The sequence below is a fragment of the Arachis stenosperma genome, chromosome 7 (assembly GCF_014773155.1).
Source record: "Arachis stenosperma cultivar V10309 chromosome 7, arast.V10309.gnm1.PFL2, whole genome shotgun sequence".
Taxonomy (NCBI): Eukaryota; Viridiplantae; Streptophyta; class Magnoliopsida; order Fabales; family Fabaceae; genus Arachis; species Arachis stenosperma.
The window spans coordinates 66,307,957-66,319,693 of NC_080383.1; the positions used below are offsets into that span (position 1 = coordinate 66,307,957).

The 11,737-nt window shown below is 34.3% G+C and overlaps 1 protein-coding gene across 4 annotated transcripts; it reads right to left on the reverse strand.

The window, feature by feature from the left end:
- Positions 1-4,583: 4,583 nt before the first annotated feature.
- LOC130941484 (uncharacterized) lies at positions 4,584-10,793 on the reverse strand. Of its 4 annotated transcripts, none has more exons than XM_057870011.1 (11): positions 10,366-10,793; positions 9,867-9,905; positions 9,009-9,108; positions 8,588-8,643; positions 7,575-7,817; positions 6,815-7,071; positions 6,527-6,739; positions 6,351-6,443; positions 6,164-6,265; positions 5,507-5,896; positions 4,584-4,808 (listed from the first exon to the last, which is right to left on the reverse strand). In XM_057870011.1, exons 4-11 carry the CDS (start codon positions 8,637-8,639, stop codon positions 4,719-4,721), a joined length of 1,440 nt encoding a protein of 479 aa, XP_057725994.1. In that variant the 5' UTR covers positions 8,640-8,643; positions 9,009-9,108; positions 9,867-9,905; positions 10,366-10,793; the 3' UTR covers positions 4,584-4,718. The 4 variants fall into 4 exon arrangements, with proteins under 4 accessions (XP_057725994.1, XP_057725993.1, XP_057725996.1 ...); XM_057870010.1 differs by having other exon boundaries at positions 8,946-9,108; XM_057870013.1 differs by lacking the exon at positions 8,588-8,643.
- Positions 10,794-11,737: the final 944 nt, after the last annotated feature.

Sequence of the window (11,737 nt, forward strand, 5' to 3'; positions counted from 1 at the left end):
TTTCACCCCAAGGTTGATTTTTGAGTTTTCAAAGCCAAATTTTAGACTTGTAAGCGTCCGATCTCACCCCTTATGTCATAAATCCTTATGAGATGCCTAGCAATGGGAAAGAATTGGGGAATGTGGTAACTTATGAATGAAGAAAGGGGATAATTAATGATCAATGATGATTGTATGAGATACGGAGGATCGCGGTGGAAGTGCTTTATGTGCCATGAGCCGAAGGGCTGTATTTGTTAATAAATTGGCTGGTTATGGATTAAATTATGAGCTGGATGGTTGAGTTATTACTGAATTACGGTGGAGCCATTAATGAATTATAGCTGAGAATGATTGCATATATGCTTATTGAATGAAATGTGAATATTGCACTTTCACTATCTGATATACGGGTTTCCTTAGGAGAAACCAGTGGTTAGCCACCACGTGCTTCAGGTGGAGACTCGATACTCTGCTGACCCTATGTCGTAAGTGTGGCCGAATATTGTGAAAGTTCCGGATGAGCTCGGCCCCGTGAATATACACCAGTGAGTGTGTTAGATATGAATTATGAATTATGTTAAGTATAACTCGAGTTGGGGATGTACAACAGTGGGACAGTCCAATGGTTAGCTACCAGGACTTGTCGGGTTGGCTTTATAACCGATAGATGAGACTCATCATACATTAGGACAGATATACATCATATGCATATTATGTGAATTATTTGGAATTGCCTAATTGACTGCATATTACTTGCTAATTGTCTAAATGACGTATCTGTTTCCTATTTGTATATCTCCTTGTCTAATATAATTGTGTTTGCGATATTATACTACTGCTGGTGGTTGGGAGGTCTGAAGGTTTTGGAAAGTAAAGTATTAGTTAGATTGAAGATCTTTGGTTAGTTGCCATTTATGGTTTAATCTGCTTATAAGCTTTGATTTATCTGTTGGAAGTTCTAGGATTGTCTTCGGCTTTTTCAGGACATTACATGTTAGATATATGGGCACTGTTACTATATTGAGAACCTCCGGTTCTCACCCATGCGGATTTTGTGGTTTTTAGATGCAGGTCGTGAGGCTTCTCGCTGAGGCATGCTGGAGTCTTCTGTATTAGCGAAGATCTTTGGTTCTCGGGTCTTTATTTTGGTTTTATGTTTTTGCTTAGATACTTTTTATCTCCACTAAATAATACATACTGTGTTGACTCCTCTTAGAGGTTGTCTTGGAGAACAGGCTTTGTTTTTTGTCCTTTGGGTTTTCCTTTGGGTTCATTAATTTATATATATGTATATAGTTCTATGCTCAGACCAGTTATCTTCGCAACCGGATCTTGAGTTTTGATATTCGTACTTTTGGCACTCTTTTGTATATATTCTTGCGTTAGTTCATCCTTTATCCGTTACGTTATGTTATCGATCAAAGTGTTGCGCTTTTTAATTTAACGATTTTGTCTTACCTCTTTTTCTTCAAAGGCTCTTAGTTATAGACATTTTTCACACTACTATACGTACTAAATTTTATTTTTGAGGTCGTAATACCTTGCCAACTCTGTTTTATGACTTAAGCATAAGACTCTGTATGGTAGGGTGTTACATCTTCTAACCTAATTAACTGCCAATGACTTGGTCACTTAATTTCGATTAGAGGGTTAAGTTCAATTCTAGTTTAAGGCCACAAAACCCTAATTATCCATATATAAAAGGATTATATGTCACATATCTCGTTAAGTCTAAGTAATTAGCAATTTAGGAGAAATTTACTTTCAAGCTGTTATTCAAGTGAGATAACCCTTCCAAGAATCACAAGAGCGCAAATAGAATAAGGGTTATTCTAATCTACCCAGATTCATAAGATGAAGAACAAAATTAATCCTTGAAACTGAATTAATACATTAATTAAAATAGAAGAATAATAGTCTTAATTTATAGAAATAAACAGAGCTCCTAACCTTAAGCAAGAAGGCTTAGTGGCTCATGCTTCAGAGAGAAAAACTAGGGTTCAGAAAATGTGAAAGTACGGAAGTGAGGAGATTCCCCTAAAGAGTGAATATTTTTTCCTATATATCTAACCTAATTTTATTTAGAACTAAAATAAAATTATGATATCAACCCGGATTAAGTGGAATAAAGCCACAACCCTTGCATTTACACAAGCAACTCAAATATCAATTTAACTCATTTCTATCATAAATTCTCGTCAACACATTGCATCAATAACAACTCTTAGCGTCACCACCGCCAGCATAAGAAATCTCTCAGTTGTTCAAACACATAAAAAATAATAAAAAAATACACAAATAGAGAGAATAGATAAAGTAAGTAGCTCAAATAGCATATAGATAAAATTATTCAATAAGGCAAGCCAAATACAAGATGCACACCCAATCAATACACACAAATACAGATGATGCATGTATATTCCTAAATAGGTCATGAGCTCACGTGTCGGTTAGTTGCTCGCACCCAACAACATTTCTGAGATAGGGAGACTTAAAGGAGGGTTCCTATAAGGACGGCGATATGTAAAGTTCACAGAGGAAACACATTTGATTACTGGGGATGGTGATACGTAATGCCCACTAGACTTGAGATTGATGGTATAGCTCGGTGGGGACGGCGATACGTAACGCTCATCCGAGTTATATTTGATTATCACAATGTTTTCTTCCCAATACAAAGAAAAAAGCTCATCCTCATCATTCAGGAAAAAGGGTCCGACACCCTCTACAACTCGGACCTTAAAGAAGTAATTTTAAAAGTCATGGAAAGACTCATAAAAAATAGCAAAAATTTTTCTACCCTGAATAGCACGAAAAGAGAGCTAACCTTGTTTTTTAGAGCTAAAAAGTTTCGTGAGCACGAAGAGATAAAAGAAAACTTTAAGAGAAGGTCGGACATCAAGTTCTCGATAAAAAAGTTGGTATGTTTTTAAGAAGCCCCAAGAATTGGGATGCAATTGGGTAGGGGCAACATTGTAGAATTTAAAGACCACAGACTCAAACTCATAAACCCTTAATTTCGTAAAAAAGAATCATAGACATATGTGAAATGCTGTTCTGACCTATCAAGTAAGGGGAAGCAGACCCTCTCCTCAGGGTCAGTAACAACAATCACATAGTTTCTCTCATCCTCTCAACTTAAACATAACTTATCATGTCTACTAAAGGCTTCAACATATTCGTTATCAATTACAGGGACAAGGGTAAGAACAGTTAAATCTACCCATTTCAAGTTGGACGAGACCTTAGACGACATGCTGTGAACTACTGAACGAAACATACAAGCTACACCTATTATACAGCAAAACAAAAATCCATTACTAAAAATAGGACAAAACAAGGCAAGCAATCAGAAGGTCTGGTCAATTTCAAAAATTGCCACTGAAATCTCGAACGTAAAACATAAGCAACACAAGCATTCACATATTTAAAACAGGACAACTCAACGTCACGAATCCTTCCCTGAGCACAAACAGTTATGCTATATCTTCAAGATATAGAAATGAGGCCATCTCCTATATAGAAATGGCATCATTTGGGGGCAATACAAAACCCCACGTTCAGATTCCCAGAATGCAAAACTCCAAACTCAAAGTCACAAATCGCAAGCAACATTTCAAAAATCACCATTCATTCAAACAAGGATACTACCAAGAACAGAAATGAGGAACAGTTGGAGTAAAGGACCAACCTTGAAGGAGTGCAAAAGCAAATAGCACTTCAAACGGCAATACACGAATGATTCTCTCCCAAAAATGAAGCAAGACCTTCGAAAACCTCAAGATAAAGAAATCATGAAATGAAGACAGTTACATGAACGAAGAATGAAGGAAGAAGAAGAGAAAGAGGCAAATGTATAATGAAAATAGAAAAAGGAAGAAAGGGGAAAAACTGAGGTATTTATAAGACACTAGGGGCAAAAGTGACATTCCGCACCCCTTATTAATGATGCACACGGATCCCAAGGAAACTGCAACGTAATACACGCCATGTCATTAAGCGGCACATCATTTCAAAAACTTTCAAAACACGTCGAGTACCTGACCTCTTGAAGGCGGTGCACCCAACGAAGGGAACTAAAGCCACGAATGCTCAAGTCCGACCTCATAAAAGTCCGGACTCAAGCAGGGGCACTGTATATACACTACAAGACTTTTGTTTATTTGTGGCAGTTTTTTTTCTTATTTGTGGAGGTTTATAACCTCCACCAATTGATTTGTGGGGGTTTCTAAAACCCCCAAAATTTGAGGTGCCACAAGGTCTTTTGTGGGGGTTTTTAAAAACCTCCACAATCTATTCAGTGGGGGGTTTTGTATGTGTTTAGTGGGGGTTTTATATTAAACTTTTGTGGCAATTTTAAATCACTTTTGTGACAATTTAAAACCCCCACAAATTAATTTTTCAATTTAACAAAAATTAACTATTTTGTGAGATTTTCAAACCCCCACAAATCCTGTAATTAATTATTTATTTTTAATTTCAAATCATTCATTAATCTCATCTTATTTATATACTCTCAAATTAAAAATTTATTTTTTAATATCAAAATTTAAAAACTAAATCTTTTATAGCACAATTCTTCAATATAAGACATAACTCTATATAAAAAAAAATTCTCAAATTCAATAATTCCAAACATAATTGCATATGGTATTGTTTTACACAACTATTACTGTTTTTCTTAAAAAAGTAAAAATATTCAATATTTCAATATCATCTAATTACAAAAAAAAATCTCAAGTATTTGTCCTCGGATGTCCGTTGCTATCACCAACTGATCTTCTAGCATCAAAGGGAGTAGTAGGCTCACTTTCAGCATCATTAGCCTATATGTAAATATTAGATGTTATTAGTAATTTTAGTAAAGTTAAGCATCAAAATAATTCAATATAAAATCCTTACAACTCAATTTTAAAGAGCATCTAAACCTAGTGTAAGAAAACAGAAAACTGCAGCTGTACAATTGAAGAGGCAGAAACATGCGGATATGCTTAGTTGCTTACTACAAAATGATATCATTATCCTAAAACAGGATCAGAGACAACTTGCACTAATTTATGACCAAATTGATATAATTAAGTAATTGCCTAATAACTAATTATTACAAAATGTATTGGTGTTCATGGGTTCAACCGAATTCAGTAAAATATGGTTATCTTTTTGTGAGGCTGATTTGTTTTGGGAAAATGAATGATATATGACTATAGCTTCTTCTTGCAAAACGCAGTAGCAGAATAGTTTCCCATGTTTAATGGACAACAACCACTAACAGAAAGCAAGAATATTGTGATGTCCTTGTTCTTAACTATTCTCAGCCTAATTTTTGGCATCTAGAGTCGTGAGTTACCACTAATAATGAAACAAGTTGGTAAAATAATGTAACAACTTTAACATAACACTCCCTTTTCTATAATTAGAATTGATGATATGAACATATTCAATTTCAATAATTAGACTCCACTATTAATGAGTATTACTCCATCTAAACTTATATTCCTAACAAATGAATTTATTATAAAGTTACCTCACGGGCAGAAAAGAAGCCAACAAGTGCTTCGGGAATTCCTCCTTCCTTCATCATTAGATATGCTTTCATCATATCAAATGATTGCTGCAACTTAGACTCTAGACTAATGACCTTTTGCTGTGAATTATGTAAGTCAAACTCCAAATTATTGATCTTTTCCTGTAAAATTGCAGCAGTAGTAGGCGAAGAAGATACAGCTGAATTAGTGGAGATGGTCATCCCATTAAGCCGGCTTCTCACATTCCTAAAGGTATTTGTAGGCGCTGCTCCCATGCCCATGCAACGAACTCTCCCAGAGTGTTCAGGCCCCAAAACTTTACCAACAGCATCATTAGGGGACACCTCAAATTGTGTATTTGACTGTGTCATATTCAGCTCAATTTGTTCCTATTTAAAAGTAGTAAATAGAAACTATTCAATTTAAAAGTAGCAACACATGTAATCAATGGCATTGCAGATTATGATTATTCTAATGTTCCTAGACCATTATCACAACTAAAAATTTAAAATGAAAAGTGCTTGCAAGTGAAGTGAACCACTTTCCTATAATCATTATATATCTCAATCCACAAGCAACTACACTCAAATCCCATTTTCACATGATCACATACAAATAAAATAAGATAAGATAGCAAAGGTTTACAAAACACTTACCACTATAGTTAATGCCTTGTTATTTACAAAAGACCCATCCTTCCTCTTATGTGTTTCAATGTACATCATTCCTCTACTAGGCTTCTTTCCCGTTTCCAAGTACTAAAAAAGAAGGAATAAAGAGTTAAACAATTAACATATATAATGCAAGTAAAATCACACATGTACCAAGTGTGTGTATATATACCATCTCATGTCGCCTCCGAGAGTTGGATTTAGATCCACAAGTGTGAGGAATGGTTTGCTTGCTTCGATTTTCCTTATTTTTCATGCAAAGCTCCTAAAAATAAATATAATAACTTCAATTAATATTTTTTTTAATTAAAGTACAACAATAACTAAATGAATTGTTTAGTGTCTTACAACTGTAGACGGTTTTAGTCGATAATTGACAAAGCAAGCCCATTGATCTCTTGGAACATCATCAGGCACATTGTTCACCAATGCTTCTCTTCTCATGGTTGGATCATAGAACTCATTCCACAATCTTTGCCTATATGTTGCCCACTTCTTTGCAATACTTTGAATGCAATACCTGTAGGCAATCTTTTCTGTGCTTGTAAAATGGAAGTGGGGCTTCAAACAAGCAAACAAATAATTAATTAATTAATTACTTGAACTAATAGAAGTTTCAAATAAAACGGATTTTACCTTTATCATTGTATCAAAGCACTCATCCTTGAAAGACTTAGGCATGCCACCATTTTCTTGTCCTGACCACTTTTCAAAGCTAATTGGAAAGATACGTGCATTAGTTGCTAATATACCACAATAGCCAGCAAGTAAACCTTGTGCTTCGCCATATGCCGCACCCTCTTCGTCAACCTCTACAATTACACGATCTCCTCTAGGTAAGTTGCAAACATCCTTGACTTTGATCTTAGCCTTCTTCTTCACATTTGTAGAGTCTTAAGAAAAATAAAAATAATTTAAATGATAACAATGTATAATATTTGTTACAAATAGAAGCAGTGATTGGAAAAAGACATTAGAACCATGGGGTATGGGAGAAATTAATACAGGAAACAAGTAATTAAAAAAATAAATAAACTAAAAGAACAGTGTTATAATAATCTAGCTAGTAAGTGACTCTTCCAAGTTCACCGAAGCATATATACATGCTGCTACAATGCTGCTACAATCCCATTGTTTTCCATAATATATAAATATCAAATAATGGCCAAAAGAAAAAAATAAAATAAAATAAAAAAAAGACATCATCATAATCTGAGGCGTGAGTGAGTGGTAAGTGAAATTTTTTGGTGAAATTGGGAGGTTTACATCTCAAAAAGAGGCAGTTATCATCATTTACCATTTTAAGTTATGAGAATCTTTTAAAGTTTTTCTACCTATTAAAATTAATATTGTGAATCAGTTGCCTCTACACTAGTTATGCAATATAAATTAATACCAATTATCTCCACATTCCAAGCAGACGAAGACTTTGAGTTAGAACAACGTGTGGCTCCATCAGATGAAATGGAATTTGCAACGACTTGAGAAGGAGCTTGAGAAGGAGCCTCACTAGCCTCTACACTAGTGGTATCTTCAAATGCTGCTGGTGCTGGAGGTTGAAGTGAACGAGAAGCATTGTTGTTTTCCCTCTCATCTACAAACTTCAATGGATTTTTTATGCGTTTTTCCCTTGGCATGACTGCATATTAACAAACACAAAACTGTTAAGCACACAAAAGATAATTAGACATTATACTAACTTGTTACGAGAGACATAAAAATCATGAGTCTCCATTGATTCTTACTCATTTCTTAACTTGTTACAAAAACTTGTTATTAAGTTACAAGTTTTTTATGAATAAAGTTACAAAATTGACAAATGTTACAAATTCTCTATCAGAATTGAGAATAGTAAAAGATCCTCTACATTTTAAGTTTGAGCATAAGTATAAATCAGCATATAAGAATTGTGACAGCAAAGCAGCTACACAACCTGCTCAAAATTTATATATCAAGCAGATAATATTCACATTTAATTCACAAAAATGCATGTCAATATCCAATATTAAAATACTCTTATACCTTTATGAATAAGACTAGTCTGTTATTACACAAGCATGACAGTAAAGTCAGCAAAAATAATCAAGTGCTTCATTATAGTTAGAACAATTAACTCCCTTTATTTACTAATTATTAAGCATCAGGTCTTTAAGTTAATATAGATCCATACAAAAGAACAAGTCATTCAAATAGATAAATAGACGTAGACAAGTACAAGATTATTTATTATCCCTTCATTACTAAAGAATGCACAGGATAAATCCTTTCCATAATTCCTGGACATTCAAGCAGGAGAAATTACAAATTATAATAACATAATAACTTAAAGGTAACATTTTATTAAAGAAAGGAGCCATATACTTGATTAGTAAATACTAAATAGTAATTAGTAAATAGTAAATAACTAACCTTTTATTAAAGAAAGGAGCCAGAAAACAATAAAAGTGACGGTGACATGCATCCACCTAAATGGAAAGTGCTATCATTATTATTATATTATTATTATTACTATTATTATTATTATTAAATAGAAAGTGCTATCACTCTCTAATCTCTAATTGCACGTTGCCACTCTGTATGTGATGGTGTGGTCTTAAACCAAAATTTGGACAATTTCAGGAGCCAGCAATCCAGCATTATGAGCAGTAGTAATGGACAAAATAAAACACAGGCATTTCCATTTTCGATAATCATACAAATAAATAAAACAATTTAATATTTTTAGTAATCAATTTTTTTTAAACTTTGGGAAATTTGTTTAACTCACTGAAAAATGCAGTATCTTGTCAAGCCATGAAAATTGTGGTTGCTGAAGATTTGCTTAACTCACTGAAAAATGTAGTATCTTGGACGGTGCAAGTATCACTTATTAGAAAATTGAATCCAAGTATGAGTATGAGTACTGCTTCTGGATGTTGGGCTCTCCCCTCCTGATACACAATACATTCCCCATGATTATTTAGGAAACATAATGAATTCGGAAGGTGCAGCACTATAAATCAGTTTGAGCTAAGAATGACAAGAGGTGGTACAGAAGCAATAAGCAGCCTAAACTCTGAAGAATAGTGAACTATAACCCAGGAACAAAAAACGCTTAATTAAAGCAGAAAACAAGATGATACACACAAAAAAAGGGTAAACTGCAGCAACATTAGAATCTGGGATTGCTAATAACAACTAACAACTGCAAGTTGGCTTAAAGGGGCTGCCCAATTGATAAGGTCTAGAAATGCTTAAGGCATCTTAAATATAATAATACTATGTGTATAAGCCTTGCTTGATTCCAAAGTAATTATGATATATAAGTGAACTGATAGATACTCTACAAATTTAGAAATTAATTAAAATAACCTAATGTAGTAATAAGTATTTCAAACAAAAAATGCTATATATGAGACAAGGGGAAGGAATTAACATGGAGTTAGTGGTTTTCAGTGTGACTTAACTGTTTTTTCCTTTGATAATATATCTTTTTTAGCACTATAGAAAATATGTTCATGGACTTGAAAAAACAAATTTCATACGACAAGTAGAGATCAAAAGATAGTTATATAATTAGATAGTGATATCTATATAGATTAAAGGTGACAAGTAAATATGTTAGAAACTTTAAAGTTTTGAACTTAATATGTTAAACGATTGATTTTATTACATTAATTGACAAGCAATTAATAAGATAGTAACTTACATCAAGTCTATGATCCTGTTCTTGAGGTTGAGAAGAATCCTGCGAATAACAAAGTAGTCGTCTCAGTTTCAAGGCAGATAAAACAAGTGACAGAATCCAATTAAAGTAGCTGATATGAAAATATAATTTTTTAAAAACTTAATTAAGAATTTCTATGCTATTCAGCATCAATCAATTAAAGTAGCTGATATTGGTTTTTGATGAATGTCAGCATTTACAAGGTTCCTTCTCATCTATTCAAGTTGAATGAGGAAGCTTACACACCAAAGTTCATCTCAATAGGCCATTTTCACAGCAAAGATTCAAAACTGAGACAAGAGAATCAGAAACAAAGGTACTTCCATGCTTTCTATAAGCGACTAAATAACTCACAGGCTTCAACTTTGAAGAGATACAGAACAATCTATCTTGAACACGAAACGAAAACTATAAGAGACTCTTATTCAGAGCTTGTTAATAGAGAAGAGATATCAACAAATTAATAGCGAAGAAGAAGTACCTGCGGAAGCTCGAAGGAGAAATATGGAGGGAGAGAAGGTTGCGTCGAAGAAGAAGTTTGGGACCGAACAGATCTGAAAACGCGTTAACAGAGGAGGTGACTCGATCCAGAAACGTTCTGCCACGGCAACGGCGGTAGCAACAACAATGGCAGTGGTGACAGAAACGGCGGCAGCAACAACGGCGGTGGAAACTCCACTGTGGCAGCAATAACCGTATAGAAGAACAGATCTGAAAACGCGTTGATGATAGAAGAGGTGGCTCGAGAAGCTCTCTACCGCAATTGACACGGCATGGTGACGGTGACGATGCCGGCGGCGGAAATGGCAGCAGAAATGACGGCGAAAATGGCGGTGGAAGGGTTCTCTCCCACCTAACTCACTCTCACGTAGTAGCTAACTCGGTCTCATTTTGAAAAATTGGGAAATTAGGTTTTGTTTCAAAACTTAATTTTAATTAATTATTAGTGGAGATTTTTTAAATTGCCATAAATAAAATGTATTGTGGAGGTTTTTAGAAACCTTCACTAAAATACTCCCACAAACAAATATTAATCTTGTAGTGATACCCTGACTCAAAAACATAAAGTCAGGCCCAATAAGAATAAAAGTCCACCCAAAAAAGGTGGCCTCATCTACTTACCCAGCCTCTATGACAATGGAGGTTCAACCCCATTTATCTGAATAAATAACTACCTTCTGAAATATCTCCTTCTATCTCTTTAGTTTATCTAGAAGGGAGATTTCAACAAATTCCCAAATTCCCAAGATAAAGAAAGTGATCATCCACCATCAAAGGTGAAACTACTCTAAAAGTGGTTTTCTTTTCTACTATAAATACATTGACGCTCTCAGGTATATTCAGAACTCAATCTATTAAAAATTTACTTAAATCCTTGCTAACTTAAGCGTCGGAGTCTCTTGTAAGTATCATCCCCACTTCTTCACGAAAAATTCAGACGGCAGCACTTTAGCTCCAACACAAATCAAACGCTGCCTCAAAAAGGGTCTGAACCTCGCGTCTAAGTCCAAAAACAATCAAATTTTAAATAACTCTCATAACATAAATATATATTATTTAATTAATTTAGTTTTAATATATATTTTATACGAGCGGTTAATTTTGATGCGTACCATTGATCTAAGAAAGGCTAACAGATTTGGTAGCGAATTCGGCTTCGATTAATCAATGTTGTTACCTCTTAATTTTCACAAGCCTAGATAATCATCTGCCGCCATCCTATATCATAATTATAAAAGACGGCATCCTGTAGTGAAATTCCAAGCTGTCAACCCTTTTAAGCATGGTAGCACTGCTCATCTCATGTCTATCATTCTACATGACATGGCATCATTGTATACATGCATAGGGAT

Bases quoted from the DNA above. Each gene is read 5' to 3' on its own strand.
- LOC130941484 (XM_057870011.1), bottom strand. From the start codon at position 8,639: ATGCATGTCACCGTCACTTTTATTGTTTTCTGGCTCCTTTCTTTAATA. The intron at 7,818-8,587 runs GTTAGTTATTTA...GTTAATATGCAG, and splicing joins GCTCCTTTCTTTAATAAAAG to TCATGCCAAGGGAAAAACGC. The intron at 5,897-6,163 runs GTAAGTGTTTTG...ACTTTTAAATAG, and splicing joins ACAAGGCATTAACTATAGTG to GAACAAATTGAGCTGAATAT.